Here is a 15,589-nt window from a genome sequence, read left to right as displayed (position 1 = left end):
AGGAGGTGAGAGGGGATGATGATATATGTCACCTTTTGATGATAAAGTGGTGATTGGTTTGATGTGGATGATGGTTTATGGGTATGGGTTGTGGGTTGGATAATGAATTGGATATAGATTTGGATTTAAGGGTATTGGGGTTGAATTCCAGGAAGGTTGAAAGTATTTTGAGATTGGGTGGGATTTGTTTTAGGGTAGGGTTGGGTGTGTTGGAGAATTTTTGGGGGTTTGGGTTATGTGGAGTTAGGTTTTGGTTAGGGGTAAGGTGAAGGATTGATTTTAGAGAGTTGAAGGTTGGTGAGCAGTAAATGGGCTTAAGTATTTTCGGTTTTGGAGATAGAGTGATAAGGGTAGAGGAAGTAATAGGTGTCCCAAGTCTCATTTTTTAATTTATTAATTTTTTTGAGGTTTTGCAAATCATTAGATTGATCAAAATGCCACGTGTTAACAAATTGGGCTTTTTAGGCTCGTCGACGAGTTTTATTGAACATCGGGTATTTTTGGGTTTGGGAGTGGAATGGTGAAGGTTGGGAAGGTGTAGGGTAGGTCAAATCCCTTTGGTGGGTCCACTAAACCAATAGGAGGTCTTAGGGGCCTCAGTTCGATCAAAATGTCGTTTTTCACTGATTTGGGCCCTTGAGGCCCATTGATGAATTTTGTTGTAAAATCAGTATTTTTGGGCCCTTTCGAGTATAGGCCCGTTCAAATTGAGGTGTCTACAGTTGCACTTCTTTGCTGGAATTGCATGCAAAGAACTGCAAAGATTAGACTAAACTCCTATTTGTACAGGCTAGAAAACTTTGTAAAACATGAGTTCAGATTATCGATTGAATTGATGATATTTGTTGAAAATGGCTACTCAAGCACGGGGTCTGACAGAGTTTTGCCTTATTAATTCCTTGATCTTGATGGCACAAAGTTCGTTTGAGATCTGGGATTTGATGAGTTTTTCAAATCTAGATATTTCTTCGGTCGTGTTTTGACAAATCAGAATGAAGTACAACTCGAAAAAGGTTTTTGCAATTCTCTTTTAAAATTGTTTTTTTGACTTATTAACTAATCCGTGCTTGAGACACGGATTGCTTTTGATTTCATTTCATCCATTTTTAGAAAATGGATGGCACGATTTCTGTTTCAACCGTGCTTGGGGCACGGATGCAACGAAGTTCTCCCTATCCGTACTGGTAATACGGACCAGTACGATTTCAAACTTTTTAAAACCTGCGCGACCCTCCATTTTTGGTTTCTTCTTCGTTTTCTTCGGTGTTTCTTTTTTTTCTAACGATTTCTCTTCCCTTTTCTCCATTTTCTTCATTTCTCTTTGATTTCGTGTTGGTGGGGTATCACTCTACTGTCGAGATCGTTTGTACCTATTTTAAGTGTCGTGGTAAGTCGTTCGCCATCTTTCCTTGATTTTCTTTCGAATTTCTTTTATTCTCTTTTCTTCTTTTCTTCATTTGATTTCGAAAATCCTCCTTTTCAAACTTGTAGTTGCTTTCGTGACCAGAGTTTAACGTATTCATGGATTTTGGGCTTTGAGATCGACAGAGGTAGGTCCCTTTTGAACCCATATATTTCTTTTGGTTTATTTTTCCATGTTAGTTTCTTTTGAAATACATGTCATGAGAACAACGTAGTGTTGTGCTGTGCTTCCCCTAACTTTGTCCCATTTTATTATTATTATTATTATTATTATTATTATTTTGCTTTATTTCCACTTTTCCTTGCTTGGACATGGTTATGATACATGAACATTTGGTTTGCATCTTTGGTCAATTTATGGAAATTAGATAATGTAGTAGGAAGATTAGTGGATGGTTGGGATCATCGGTGTTTGGGGAATTGACGGCCAGTTGTGGGGATTGGTGGATTTGTCAAAGGGAATTTGAAACTGCTGAATTGTTGGGGTTGGATTTTGAGCAGGGTTGATGGATTTGCGTTGGGTGATCATTGGGCTGGGATGAACGAGGGTAAAGTGGCTGATTTGAGTGGTTCTTGAGGCTATTTTGGAATTATTGGAGAGTTGACTGTCGGGTTTGATTCGTGGTTTGTTTAGTTAAACTGGGGTATGTGGAGATCGCAGGGAGGATTGGGTATTTTTGGAAGACAATTGATCGGGTTGGGTGGATATGGTTGTGGGCATGGTTGGTGGATTGCCTAAAAGTAACACTATTGAACTCTTTTGATGATTTGTTTGCGAGAGGTTGAATGTGGTTACAGTTCGTGGGAGTGGGTTGAACTTTGACTGGGCTTTTGATAGTAGTGGGTGGCTTGTGATTTGTGGGACCTGTGTTGAAGGGATTGACTTGGTGGGTATGTTTGAAGGGCGTGGGTTAGTCCTAAGAGTGTATGTATCAGGGATTGTTTGGGACGGGTTTTAGGACTGACAGTAGGACTGTTTTAGGTGGGAGTTGGGGGCTGAAATGGGGCTATTTTGGGGCTGAAGTTTAGGACTGTTTAAGGTGGTTTAAGAGATTAAAATTGGACTATTTAGGGGATTGCATAGGGATTGTTTGGTCTATTTAAGGACTGTTAAGAGGTGATAGTTGGGATGGTTAAGGGACAGTTTGGGGACTGTTTTTAAGGTTTGTTTGGGCATGATAGGTTGGACTGCATTTGGGCTTTTAAGGACTGTTCGAGGTGGGAATTTGAATTGAGTTTAGGGACTGTTTTGGGCAGGGACTTTGGAACTGGTTTGGGGTTGTTTAAAGTGAGAATTGGGGCTATCTACGGTGAGAAATTAAGACCATTTAGTGGTGGTTTAGGGGACTGAAATGGGGTTGTTTAGTGATGGTTTAGGGGCTGTTTGGAGTAGGATTTTGGGACTGGTTTGGGGTATGGTTTTAGGGGATGGTTTAGGATTGCAAGCTATTTAAGGTGGGAAGGTAGGGTATTTGGAAACCATTTTTTTGGCGAGAAATTGACGTAGTTAGGGATTGTTTGGGTTGGCATAGGACCAAGTTATGGGTTTTTTAGGAGTTGGGCTTGGACTACTTAGGAATTATTCGAATAAATCGACTTCTCCCTCCTTTCTTTTTCTTCTTTGACCCTGCTTACTTTCTTTCTATGTTTCTTTCCTCGCTTTGCTTGTTTTAAAGTATGAACATCTAGTCTTGTTTAGGGTATCCACACATTTTCTTTCCTTTCAATGGTATCTCGACGTGGTTGGGATGGATTCTTATCATGGATAGGGATTTGGCTAGGTTTTGATTGGATTTGACCGGGTTGAACCGGGTCTTGACTAGTTTTGATTGGGTTGACTGGGTTTGACTGGATTTTGACTAAGTTGACTGGGTTTTGATTGGGTTAACTAGGTTTTGATCGGGTTTGACCAAGTTAACTGGGCTAAATGGGTTGAAGATGGGTTGGCCGGGTTGACTAGGTTTTGCCTGGGTTGACTAGGCTTTGACTAGGTTGACTAGGTCTTGGCTGGGTTTGACTAGATTTGAATGGGTTTGGATGGGTTGACTGGGTTTGACTAGATTTGAATGGGTTTTGATCGAGTCAACTGGGATTGACTGGATTTGAATGGGTTTTGATCGGGTCAAGTGGGATTGACTATGTTATCTAGGTTTGAATAGGTTAACAGAGTTTGAGTAGGTTAACGGGGTTTGACTGAGTTAACATGGTTCGTCTGGTCAAATGGGTAGGTAAGGTTGGCTTCACCGAGATATGTGATCATAGGATTTTGCATTGTCAATTTAACCAATTGGCGACTTGCAGATGGGTAGAGAGCAGAGGACCCGGGTAGCGAGCATTCTTCAGACAAGGAGAAGGAGGCGAGACCTAGGACACGAACTCATTTTGCTTTGGGGTCTGGTGTAGCAACGGAGTATGGCTGGTCGAAACAGCCTTTGCGGAGGCCTAATTCATCTTCAATAGCTAGTTATTTTTCAGGCAGTTGGGCGGAGGAGGCCAGTACCTCTCATAGTGGTCCGGTTGAGGACCTCCCTAGTAGTAGTAGTGGGAGAAGTAGACATGGTGCCCGAGGTCAAGCAGATAGGGTCGTTGATAGAGGTCGAGTAGGCAGAGAGGTTTCCCGGGTAGAGATCCCTGAGGATGAGAGTAAGAGGGTACCGAATACCTTTCTTCTTCGTGGGCTAGGGAGGTATGTTTTGATGCTCGTTTGTTTGGATATCCCTACCCCTTATCCTTCTATTAGTTTCAGGGGTAGGTGGAGTGCATTTCTTTCCACAGCTGCACTATTCTCAGATGATATCCGGACCCAGTTCTCGACAGTGGGCTTCGGCGCATTCTTACAGATCCCAACTCTCAGGGTTGATCTCCCTTTGTTCTTAGCTATGGTGGAGAGGTGGTTTCTAACGACTCATTCCTTCCACATGCCTGAAGTGGAGATAGGCATTAGGCCTTCAGACTTTGTGGCAATTACAGGCATTGCTATGGATGGGGAGCCTCTGCCTTTAGCCATGTTGACGGTGCAGGAGGTGGGAGAGTTATTGGGTATCACTAGAGTCCCTGCCTCTATGGTGGGGAAGATGGGGCGTATTAACACAGAGGTCTTGATGGGCCTACTATTGTTTGAGGGAGAGGATGGGGCTCTTCATACTTACAGAGAGAGATCAGTCCGCTTCGAAAATCGGGATTTTGATATAGTTTTTCGGATCTGCTTTTTTCCTTTTCATCGGCAACTGTTTCTTCTTAGAGGATGATTTTCAGTTTTCACCACATTTCTCTCAGTCATGCACGATATCGACTACATCAGGGATTTCGACTGGAGGTGCCTAATCTACGACACTATTTTGGCGAGCCTAGATCAAGTCGTGGAGGGGATCAATGCGCCCCGTGGAGCTGGAATCTCCACAAGCTTCTTTGGTAGTTTGTTAAGGTAAAATATATCTCAATTTCATTTCTTCTCAATATCTCGTTCATTGTCTAATGTTTTATTTCCTTTCCCAGATTTTCGTTCACATATATTTTTCGTTCTACTTGCCTACTCGGCCCCACCCCGACAAGGGTTACCCATTGGGCGCCTTCTGGGCCACGAGAGACACCAGGGCTATCAGGAGCAGCCCTAGGAGTGCCCAGGCCCACATTGACCGATGTTGTCTCCGAAACGTGAATATTTGAACCTTTTCTCTCTATTCTTTTAAACTTAAATTTATCTGTTCATGTTATCTAACTATCTCTTTTGTAGATTTTTTCTGTCACTTTACGAGATCTCCCCCGCACAGTCAGTGGGAGGCAGGAGGTTAGGAACACCTACATGCGTAACATCAGGCGACAGCGCTACCCCTATTTTATTGGAGAGTAGAGGTATACATTTTATCTAGGCGAGAGCCTATTTTTCCAGCACGACCAGAGTCTTCGCATTCTTGTCGCTCCACCTGAGCCTATCTAGGGGGCTATGACGGTAGATGAGTATCTCACCCAGTCGAGAGGCGTTGATGTTGCTAGACTGGTAAGGGTTGGGGACTATCAGGTTTGGTTCCGAGAGGCGTCCATTGGATGCATCATGCCTGCAGTCATTGCGCGAGCTGGGATCACAGAGATCGGAAGGGTTCTGTTACAGGAGCATGCTGTCAGGGTACGTATTTTATAACTGTTTCTTTTTCTTTAGAACTTTCTACCTCCTATCATTCTTACTTGGTTGGTGTTCATGCTTTTAGGCCAATGATCTTCGTCGTCTCCGAGAGGGCTATGATGTTATCAAGGCCCAGGTAGTGAGGACCGTGGAGATGGAGAACAGGTGGAGAGCCTCTAGGACTGAGGTAGAGAACCAGGCGGCTTGCCTTGAGGAGCAAGATGCTCGCCTAGAGGTGCAGGCGGCCCGTATCTAGGAGCTGAAGCTGGAGATGGCCTTGTGGGAGTCTCGTTTCCAGGCTGAGATGGTATGTCACTTTCTATTTCTTTTCTTTTCTGTTTGTAGATCTTAGTTCATTCATATCTTGTTTTGATTGGTTTTCTCATGGTCTTTTCAAGATTATTATCGACGCTGAGACGAAACCAGCACCTCTGCACGCCCTCCGACACCTCCCAGGGTAAGCATTTGTATTTAGTTGTTCATATTCCTGCGCATTCTGTATATATATCTTCCTGTATTTAAATATACTTTGTTTCTTTCTTTTCAGGCCTCCACCTCACCGGTCCCTTTGTCCCAAGTACTAATCTCGTGGGGACTACAGAGCAGGATGCTGTCCTGGATGTAGAGCTCTTCTTCACGGATTCGGAGAGATGACTACGGATGCATGGTCTACCTTCTTCTGGGGTGTCGGGCTCGGGAGCAGTGGCTGGATGTTCTTCTGAAGCGATCCCAGAGACTCAGAGTGCCCAGGATGATGCCCCCCTTCGATCTGATCTTGTTGTACCTTGAAAAATATTTAAACATTTTGTATTAGGTTCAGACACCTCATGTAAACATTTTAAACTTTTGTATATATATGCATGTTCATCATTTCTTAGTATTTTATTGTTTTATTGTGGTCATGTGTATGAGTGATTCGGCCCTTAACAGGCCTCCAAGGAGTGATATCGATCACTAGGGCTTTTATAAATCCACTGGGTACTGGTGAACTTATGAGCAGGTAAAAGGTGCGATTAGGGTCCAAAGGACCCTTCGAGTGTATTCATGGGAGTTGTGAGCCATTTGGAGGCCCATGCTTCCGATGGTGAGAAACACATATAGTTGAGTGACGCGGAGGGGTATGTGGCTTTTGAAGGCCTGGCTTGATCCAGTATGATCCTGGCGAGTTCCCACGTGCTCAGTATACATTTTGAGAGCTTTTAAGAGTTTTGATGGCGTTTATCGAGCATGTGGGAGTCTCAATTATTTTTCATGTGATTTCAAGGCTTTGAGACATGAGATGACCGTTACGTGGTCCTGAGTTTTAAAGAACTCAAAATAATTCAAGGTCCCAAGGTTAAAAATGTTCTAGTCCATGTTTTCTACACGAATAAGCTTTACCAAGCTTTCATCCGTGCTAGGACCACGGATAAGGCATTTGGGATTTCATCTGTTCCTTAAGCACGGATAAGTCACATTTTCCTTTTATCCGTACTTTAGGCATGGATAAGTCAACCTTGACTTTATCAGTGTTTAAAACACGGACCAGCACGATTTACTCCATGCTTTAAGCCTGTTTCACCATCGATTTTGCCTTAACATTTCACTTTTCACGATTTTACTTCCCTCTTTCACATTTTAAGCAGATTTTTGTTCTCTTTCTTCTTCAAGGCCTATTCCCAAGCTCCATGGAGTTGCCATCTACTCTTCCCAACTTGAAAAGGTATGGCATTGTCGATCCTTTCTTGAGTAGTTGGATAGATAGCATGGATAATGATGTGAAGGCTCAATGGTATTTGAATAAGTTGGGATTCACTCTTTCCTTGCCAAGAGTCCCATTGCAAGTGTAGCTAGTGCATCTGCAAACTGATTCTTAGCTCTCGACATGTATGTGAATGAAATCTTGTCAAAGCATGAGCTTAGTTCGTCTAGATACTCATGATAAGGGACCAGTCTCTGTTCTCGAGTCTTCCATTCTCCAATCGTCTGATAGACTACTAAACTTGAATCTCCGAACACATCGATTTCATCTACCTCGAGATCTAATGCTACTTTCAACTCTGCTATGCATGCTTCGTATTCAGCCTCATTGTTAGAATATTGTAATTTCAATCTAATGGCGATTGGCATGTGGGACCCATTTGGTTTAATCAAGACTACTCTTATTCTGCTTCCTTTCTAATTAGCTGCTTCGTCGAAGTACATTTTCCAATTTGATTCCTCATCATCGTCCTCAACTTTAGTGGGTAGTATGGCTTCATCTCGAAAGTTCGTCTTTAGTGGCTCGTAGTTAGGCAACGAGTACTCGGCGAGGTGGTCAGCGATGGCTTACCCTTTGATGGCTTTTTGAGTGACATAAGTGATGTCAAACTCAGATAATAATAATTGTCACTTCGTTGTACGACCTATTAATGTCGATTTCTCGAAAAGGTACTTCAGGGGGTCTATTCTGGCAATAAGCATAGTTAAGTAACTAAGCAAATAGTGACATAATCTTTGAGATGCCCAGACTAATGCACAGCAAGTCTTCTCAAGTGTCGAATATTTTACCTCGTACTCAGTAAACTTCTTGCTAAGATAATAGATAGCCTGTTCCTTCTATCCAAATTCATCGTGTTGCCCTAGTACACACCCCCATTGACGTTTCTTACACTGAGATGTACATCAGCAGGGGTCGCCCTAGAGTAGGAAGGATTAGGACCAGTAGGTTGCGCAGGTATTGCTTGATCTTATCGAATGCTTCCTGACAGTCCGTATTCCACTTCTTTGGCGTGCCTTTCCTCAGTAGCTTGAAGACCGATTCACAGATAGGTGTGAGCTGAGCAATAAATCGGCTGATATACTGTATTCTTCCCAAAAATGTCCGAACATCTCTCTCTAAAACGGGTACCTTCATGTCGAGGATATATTTATTCTTTGACGGATCTATTTCGATGCCCCTTCTGCTAACGATAAAACCCAGTAGTTTACCCGATGTTGCCCCGAATACACATTTTACCGGGTTGAGCCTCAAACTGTACTTTCTGAGCCTGTCGAACAACTTCTTGAGATTTACCAGATGGTCTTCTTCTATACCAGATTTAACGATCATTTCTTCTACGTAGACCTTCATTTCTTTATGGATCATGTCATGAAACAAGGCAGTCATTGCACCCTGATAAGTCGCCCCTACATTTTTCTACCCGAATGGCATAACTTTGTAGTGGAAAGTGTCCCATGGCGTAATGAATGCAATTTTCTCCTAGTCTTCTTCTGTTATTTTTATCTAATTATAGCCTGAGAAGCCATCCATGAATAAAAACATGTCGTGCCCTGCTGTACTGTCGACTAGAGTATCAATGTGTAGTAGTGGAAAATCATCCTTAGGACTGGCCTTGTTCAAGTCTCGATAATCAACACACATGCGTACCTTTTCATCTTTCTTAGGTACTAGGATGACGTTAGCTAACCACTCAGGGTATGTAGAAACTACGAGAAATCCAGCTTTGAATTGCTTCATGATCTCATCCTTGACCTTGAGGGTCATTCTGGCTTTAGTCTCCTTAATTTTTGCTTGATTGGTTTGCTTCCCGGAGCGATGGGTAACTTGTGAATGATCAGATCTATGTCTAACCTTGGCATATCTCTATACGATCATATGAAGACATCTTGGTAATCTCGTAAGAGTTTGATCATTTCTTCCTTTTGTTGTTGTGTTAGTAAAGTTCCAATCTTGACGATTCGTGAGTCTTCTTTGGTACCAAGATTGATTGAATCTATATCCTCAATGTTTGGTTGAACACCTTTCTCATGACGTTCTACCAAGTTTTTGATTTCTTTAGGTGGGTATTTCATTTCGTCCTCAGACTCTTTTTCGATCCCCATGAGGTCAAAGTCGAGTTTGAGATCAAAATCATACTCATCCCTTTCAAATTATGTTCTATCTGGATACTCATTTGATAAAAGACATATCCCTTGAAAACTCTTTTTTTTATTTTTGAAAAATATCTATTTTTTTGTCATTTTGAAAGATTTTTTATTTTTTTGTTTTTGAGAAATTTTTTATTTTTTGGTCTTTTGAAAAAATATTTTATTTTTTGTAGCTTTTTGGATACCTGAAATAAGAAGAACAATCATGCAAATTTGTTAGTAAAGATAGGGAGCCCTCAAAATAGTCTTTACCCGAGGACGAAAGCTCGTTATGATCCTCGGGCAAACTAAATTTGTCTAATGGTATTTTTTTTTGAGGCCTCAGCAGCCTCGAGGGTTAACGGGAATTCTTCCCAATTGTTCAAAACTTTCCCTTCTCTAAGGGGGAGAATGAGATGTGAAAGTAATTTGTTTGAAGGTTTGGTCGGTGGTTCAGAGATGACCATGATCTCCGATTGATCTTTGTCAAAGTTTGGCATAATTCCTCCCAAACTTGGTGGGATGATGATTGATGCCCAATCGATGCCAGTGGGGAAGGGTGATTCTTTCTATTGGCTCATGGTAATTTTCACTTTGGTGGATTCTAGAATAGTCTCTGATAGACTTTCGTCGGAATTCCCATTGAATAAGACATCAATGCCTTCTACGAAGGATGATTAGGACTCAACAACTGAGTTTTCTTGAATATGCACAGGTTTGAAATTTACCGTTTTTGACTTTTTTACTGATTTTGTCGGCAAAGATTCTGATAGACTGTCGGGTCTGACCTGAGATTTCGGGAAACTAACGCTAATATGAGGGACCTTGCCCAGATTCCAAACATTTGGTTTACGATTTTATTTTCTTGATAATCGAAGTTCTTTCTTTGTCGTTCATATCTGATATATCCTTTTTCGTAGGCCTAAACCCCAACCCGAAATAAGGAGTATGTTTCTTTACTTCGACTGGTGTAGCTTTCCCTTTTCCTCCTGGTCCCAACCTTTGTCTGGGTCGGTAACCAGTTTTTTTCAAAACTCGTCCGATCATCAGATTTGCTCTTGATAACTCTGATTTTTCCCTTTTCGACATGATTAACAACAGCAAACTGATAGGAGTGGTAGAGTGCCTTGTCCTTCGTCATCTCTATGTCAATGAATGGGACGTCCGGAGCTCTCCCAACAGGGATAAGATTTTCTTCTAAGATCGAATCATCCTCTGCCCCATGATAAATTTGACTCTTTGGTGCAAAGAGGAAGGTACTGCCCCGACAATATGGATCCAAGGTCTGTCCAGTAATAAGTTAAATGTCGTTGGTATCTCCATGACCTCGAATGTTACTTCGAAAGTACAAGGGCCTATTGTGCTAGGTAGATCCACTTCTCCCAAAGAGTCCCTTCTTGAACTGTCGAAACCTTGGACGACCTTGTTATTGGGTTTGACATATGACTAGTAGGCATTGAGCTTGCGAAATGTTTCGAGAGGACAGACATTGAGAGCTGAACCATTATAGATTAATACTCTGACCACCATCATGCCCTTGCACATGACCATGATGCCCTTGCACATGACCATGATGTTTAACGGTTCCACGTGCCCCCATCCTTCTGGTACGAATTCGTTTTCAGTGAATATGATAAGATTGGGGGCCATGATTTGACCAACCGTTTGTTCTAACTGTGTTGATGACGTGGTCATAGGTAATGTGATTTTCTTAAGACTCTCAATAGTACCTCTTGGTGTTCCTCAGATTTTTGTAGAAGACCCAGTATACTGATCTGAGCCGGTTGTTTGTTCAACTAGTCCACCAAATTGTGCTCACTCTTGCGAATGAGCTTGATGAAGTCTACAGCCTCTTTATCTGATATTTTCACCTTCTCTTCTATCTTGTCATCTTTGTACATCTTATCCTTTTCCCTTTGCTTTCCTTTTTTCATCTATCACCTCTTTTGCGATTTCTTTTGTTTCTTCCCTAATGTTTACCCCTTTTGCTGGCAACTTTTGGTACCTCCTTGCCTTTGTCATATGACCAATGTCAGCCACCATTGCTTTCTTTATGGTCTCAACCCCTGCGGTTGTGGTAATGGTGGTCTCGTAGTTTTAGAGAATTGCTTGGTTAGAGTTATAGGGGAATAGTTTAGGTGAGCGGATGGTCATTGAAAATGGATCAAGTTTTACATTGAGAATGAGAGGTGGTGGTGATGATTTAGATGTGGTGGTGATATGAGGAGTTACGTGAGAAGTTGATGGAGTGTATGGAATGACGAGTGGTGGACGTGAGGATGAGGTGTATGGTATATGGAAGGGGGGTCGAGTTATATTTTGAGGACTTGGCAATGTGTAAGGTATGATGAAAGGTGGTCGAGTGGTAGTACTGGGAATTTGAGGAGTGGGGTGGATGGTAAGGTCAACCAATCTGAGTGGCGGTCGTGTAGTTCGATGTGGATTTGTTGTGTAGTGGTTGACATTGTTAACCGTTGACATCTCTGATTCCTTTGTTAAGTAGACCCTGATTTTTTACCCAATAGGAGCTATCAAAGCAGACAGATTGAAATTGAGTTCCCCGAAAATGACATTTACCTTGTGTCCACTTCCCCCTCCATTGTGAGTAGGTAGGAGGTTTTGGTTGATGTTCTATTGTTGGGGTGGGTTGGCAAGTCCATCAAGTATGAAAGCCTTCTTCTCAATCAAGTTTTGTACCTAATGTTTGAGTTGCCAGCATTGATCTGTAGAGTGCCCTGGAGCACCCATGTGAAATTCACAAAATAAGCTTGGATTGTACCCTGGTCCTTTTTCAACTTCAGAGTTTGGTGGTCGTTTCGTGAGGTACTCTCCCCTGAGCAAGATCGGGAGTAATTTTGATAGTGCCATTGACAACCTAGTAAACACTCTGTTAACTCTGTTAGGCTGCGCTTGCTGACCCTGCCCATACTGTGGTGTTTGTGGTGCGACTGGTGGAGGGTTTGCCCTAAATTGGTTTTGAGGTGCAAGGTTCCAATCTGGTGGTGGTGTCGGAGCCCATGAAGTTGACGGCACTTGTGGTCTTGGTGTTGGTGAAGGGATAAAGAGAGGTCAGTTTGGCTGTACGTTGTTGACCTGTATTTCTTCCCTTTTCTTTTCCACCGGCACTGGCATTCTTTGAGGGGGAATCCCTGCTACTGCCCCTAAGCTCGTAAAGTCAAATATCAGACCGGTTCGGATCTCGTCCTCGACCCGATCTGCTAACTGTACTAGGTTTGAAAATGTGCCGGTGGTGTGTCCCACCAGATGAGTATAAAAAACATGCCCTAGTGTTGAGATAAACGTGGTATTCAATTCTTATTCAGTCATTGCAGGCCTTACTTGTGAGGTAGACTCTCGCCACTGTTGGGCATACTCTTTTACCATTTTCCTTTATTTTCTCACCATCTTAGCCATGTCGTTTTGATCCAGTCCCATATCCGTATTGAATCGATAATTGTGCCAGAACATCTCAGCTAAGTCCTACCAGTTCTTAATGAGAGTGTGATCCAACCCGAAGAACCATTTGAGTGCTGGTCCCGTTAAATTTTATTGGAACAACTACACCAGTAGCCTGTCATCTTCGTCGTGTTGGCACATAGATCCGCAATATAGTTTTAGGTGTGACAGGGGATATCCCACCCCACTGTACTTCTCAAACTTCAGACATTTAAACTTGGCCGGCAATTGTGCATTTGGGTAAAAACATAGGTTCTTAAACCGAGTCCCGCTCATAGTATTGAGGCCTTTCATCCTCCTCATTTCTTCAAAGACTCGATTTGCTGAGCCAACTTTTCATCTATTGCAATTTTGGCCTCTGTGGCCCTGTACTCGCATTCGTCATCAGGAATAACCACAGGGGGTGGTTGATTCTATGGAATATAGAGTGGGGGCCCTTGGTATTCTGGCACTACGGGAGGCATAGTGGTTTGTGCTCCTTGCGGAGGTTGCTCGGGTAGATCCTGATTTGATCTTGACGCATGGTACACCATTATTTGGACTTGTATGATGCTAGCATTGGCTAACACGGTACTCAGCATCGTTTCTTGCCTCTCAATCATCTTCAGTAGTGTCGCTATTATTGGATCAACATCTGATGTTTCAGTCGATGTGGGCTGTGCTGGTTTAGAAGAACTCATGGTAACTGTGGAAAATTTGAAAAAATACGGAGGTACCTCTGGTTGCTTATATTTTTTTCGTTTGGCTACTTGTAGGTACAGAAAACTGATTATACATGATATTTTTATTAGGTCAGGTAAAGTTATTTATTGTAAGGTAAACGAGTTTTAAATAAAAGGGTTTCTTGACGCGGAGCCGACATCAACAACGAGTTGTCATCAACGCGAAGCTGGATCATGTTTGGAAAAGAATTATCTCAGCACGGGGCTGGCATCAACACGAAGCTGGATTGGTTTTGAAAAAGAAGGTTTCATCAGCACAGAGTTGGCATCGACCCAAGTCGATATAAATTTAAAAAAGATTTCATTAATACAGAGCTGGCATCGACACGAAGTCGGTAAAATGTTTTGAAAACGGGATTACATCAACATGGAGCTGGCATATACACGAAGTCGGTAAAATATTTATAAACGATTCATCAGCACGAAGATGGCATCGAGACGGAGTCGGTAAAATATTTAAAAATGATTTTATCAGCAAGAAGCTGGCATCGACACGGAGTCGGTAAAATATTTAAAAATGATTTCATCAGCACGGAGCTGGTATCGACATGGAGTCGGTAAAATATTTTGAAAGAGAATTACATCAGCACGGAGCTAACATCAACATGGAGCTGGCATCGACACGGAGTCGGTGAAACACTTTGAAAAAGTAATTTCATCAGCACAGAGCTGGCATCGACACGGAGTCGGTAAAACATTTTGAAAAAATAATTACATGAGCATGAAGCTAGCATCGACACGAAATCGATAAAATATTTTGAAAAAGTGATTTCATCAACACGGAGCTAGCATCGACACGGAGTCGATAAAATATTTAAAAACAATTTCATCAGCACAGAGCTAGCATCGACACAGAATCGATAAAATATTTTGAAAAATCAGATTTTTATGAGCAAATCAGGTTGCAAGAATCCATAATTTTTTTTTGTTAGCTTCCAATTTAATTATATGAAATCAAGGTCGGCTAGCCAGATCCCTAGGGAAGAGGCGACGCATAATGCTTTCATAGGGGTACTCTTAAATCACCTCATTTCCTTAAATAGACGTAGTCTATCCTCCTCGTGTCAACAGAGCAAGATCGTTTCTACGCACCGACTTTGATCAAGGACTACAATGGGTGCTTAAAAAAATTATTTTTTCAAAGATTGAATTCATTTGAGTTGATTGATCGGTTGTTAGCCCCGTTAGATCATAAATGGATCATGGACTTGGTTCGATATGGGTCGTGGACCTGGTTTGTAGTGGATTTGGGTCATGAACCTAGTTGAAATGGATACGGGTCGTAGACCCAATTTGTAGTGGATTTGGGTCGTGGACCTAGTTGAAATGGATATGGGTCGTGGACCCGATTAAAATGGATCTGGGTCGAATCTGGGTTATGGACCTAGTTGAAATGGATTTAGGTCGTGAACCCAATTGAAATGGATCTGGGTCGTGGACCCAGTTTGAATGGATCTAGGTCGTGGACCCAATTGAAATGGATTTGGGCCGTGGACCTAGTTGAGATGGATACGGGTCGTGGACCCGGTTGAAATGGATCTGAGTTGGATCTGGATTGTGGATCTAGTTGAAATGGATCTGGGTCGTGAACCCAATTGAAATGGATCTGGGTCGTAGACCTAATTGAGACGGATACGGGTCATGGACCCAGTTGAAATGGATTTGGGTCGTGAACCTAGTTGAAATGGATCTGGGTCGTGGATCCTATTAAAATGGACCTGAGTCCAATTGAAATGGATCTGGGTCGGATCTGGATTGTGGACCTAGTTCGAGTGGATACGGGTCGTGAACCCGATTTGAATGGATACGGGTCGTGAACCCAGTTGAAATGGATCTGGGTTGTGGACCCCGTTGAAATGGATCTGGGTCGGATCTGGATTGTGGATCCAGTTCGAGTGGATACGGGCCGTGGACCTGATTTGAGTGGATACAGGCCGTGGACCCGGTTCGGAACAGATATGGGTGGGGCTACAAGGTTGGTTTGATTTCGAGCAATTTTACA

The 15,589-nt window shown here is 42.5% G+C and overlaps 1 protein-coding gene across 1 annotated transcript; it reads left to right on the top strand.

Moving 5' to 3' along the window:
• Positions 1-1,113: 1,113 nt before the first annotated feature.
• Positions 1,114-6,416, top strand: LOC147388926 (uncharacterized). The gene is made up of 10 exons (XM_086419685.1): positions 1,114-1,184; positions 1,924-1,991; positions 2,221-2,332; positions 2,605-2,710; positions 3,732-4,846; positions 4,918-5,076; positions 5,156-5,545; positions 5,628-5,849; positions 5,941-5,999; positions 6,090-6,416. The coding sequence occupies exons 1-5, from the start codon at positions 1,114-1,116 to the stop codon at positions 4,668-4,670; spliced, it is 1,296 nt and encodes a 431-aa protein (XP_086275811.1). The 3' UTR covers positions 4,671-4,846; positions 4,918-5,076; positions 5,156-5,545; positions 5,628-5,849; positions 5,941-5,999; positions 6,090-6,416.
• The last annotated feature ends 9,173 nt before the right edge of the window (positions 6,417-15,589 follow it).

Source organism: Akebia trifoliata, chromosome 12, assembly GCF_017979445.1.
Source record: "Akebia trifoliata isolate Shusen 1 chromosome 12, ASM1797944v1, whole genome shotgun sequence".
NCBI classification, from domain to species: domain Eukaryota; kingdom Viridiplantae; phylum Streptophyta; class Magnoliopsida; order Ranunculales; family Lardizabalaceae; genus Akebia; species Akebia trifoliata.
Note: the sequence above shows the minus strand (reverse complement) of the source record. Positions and strands in the feature narration are given on the sequence as shown.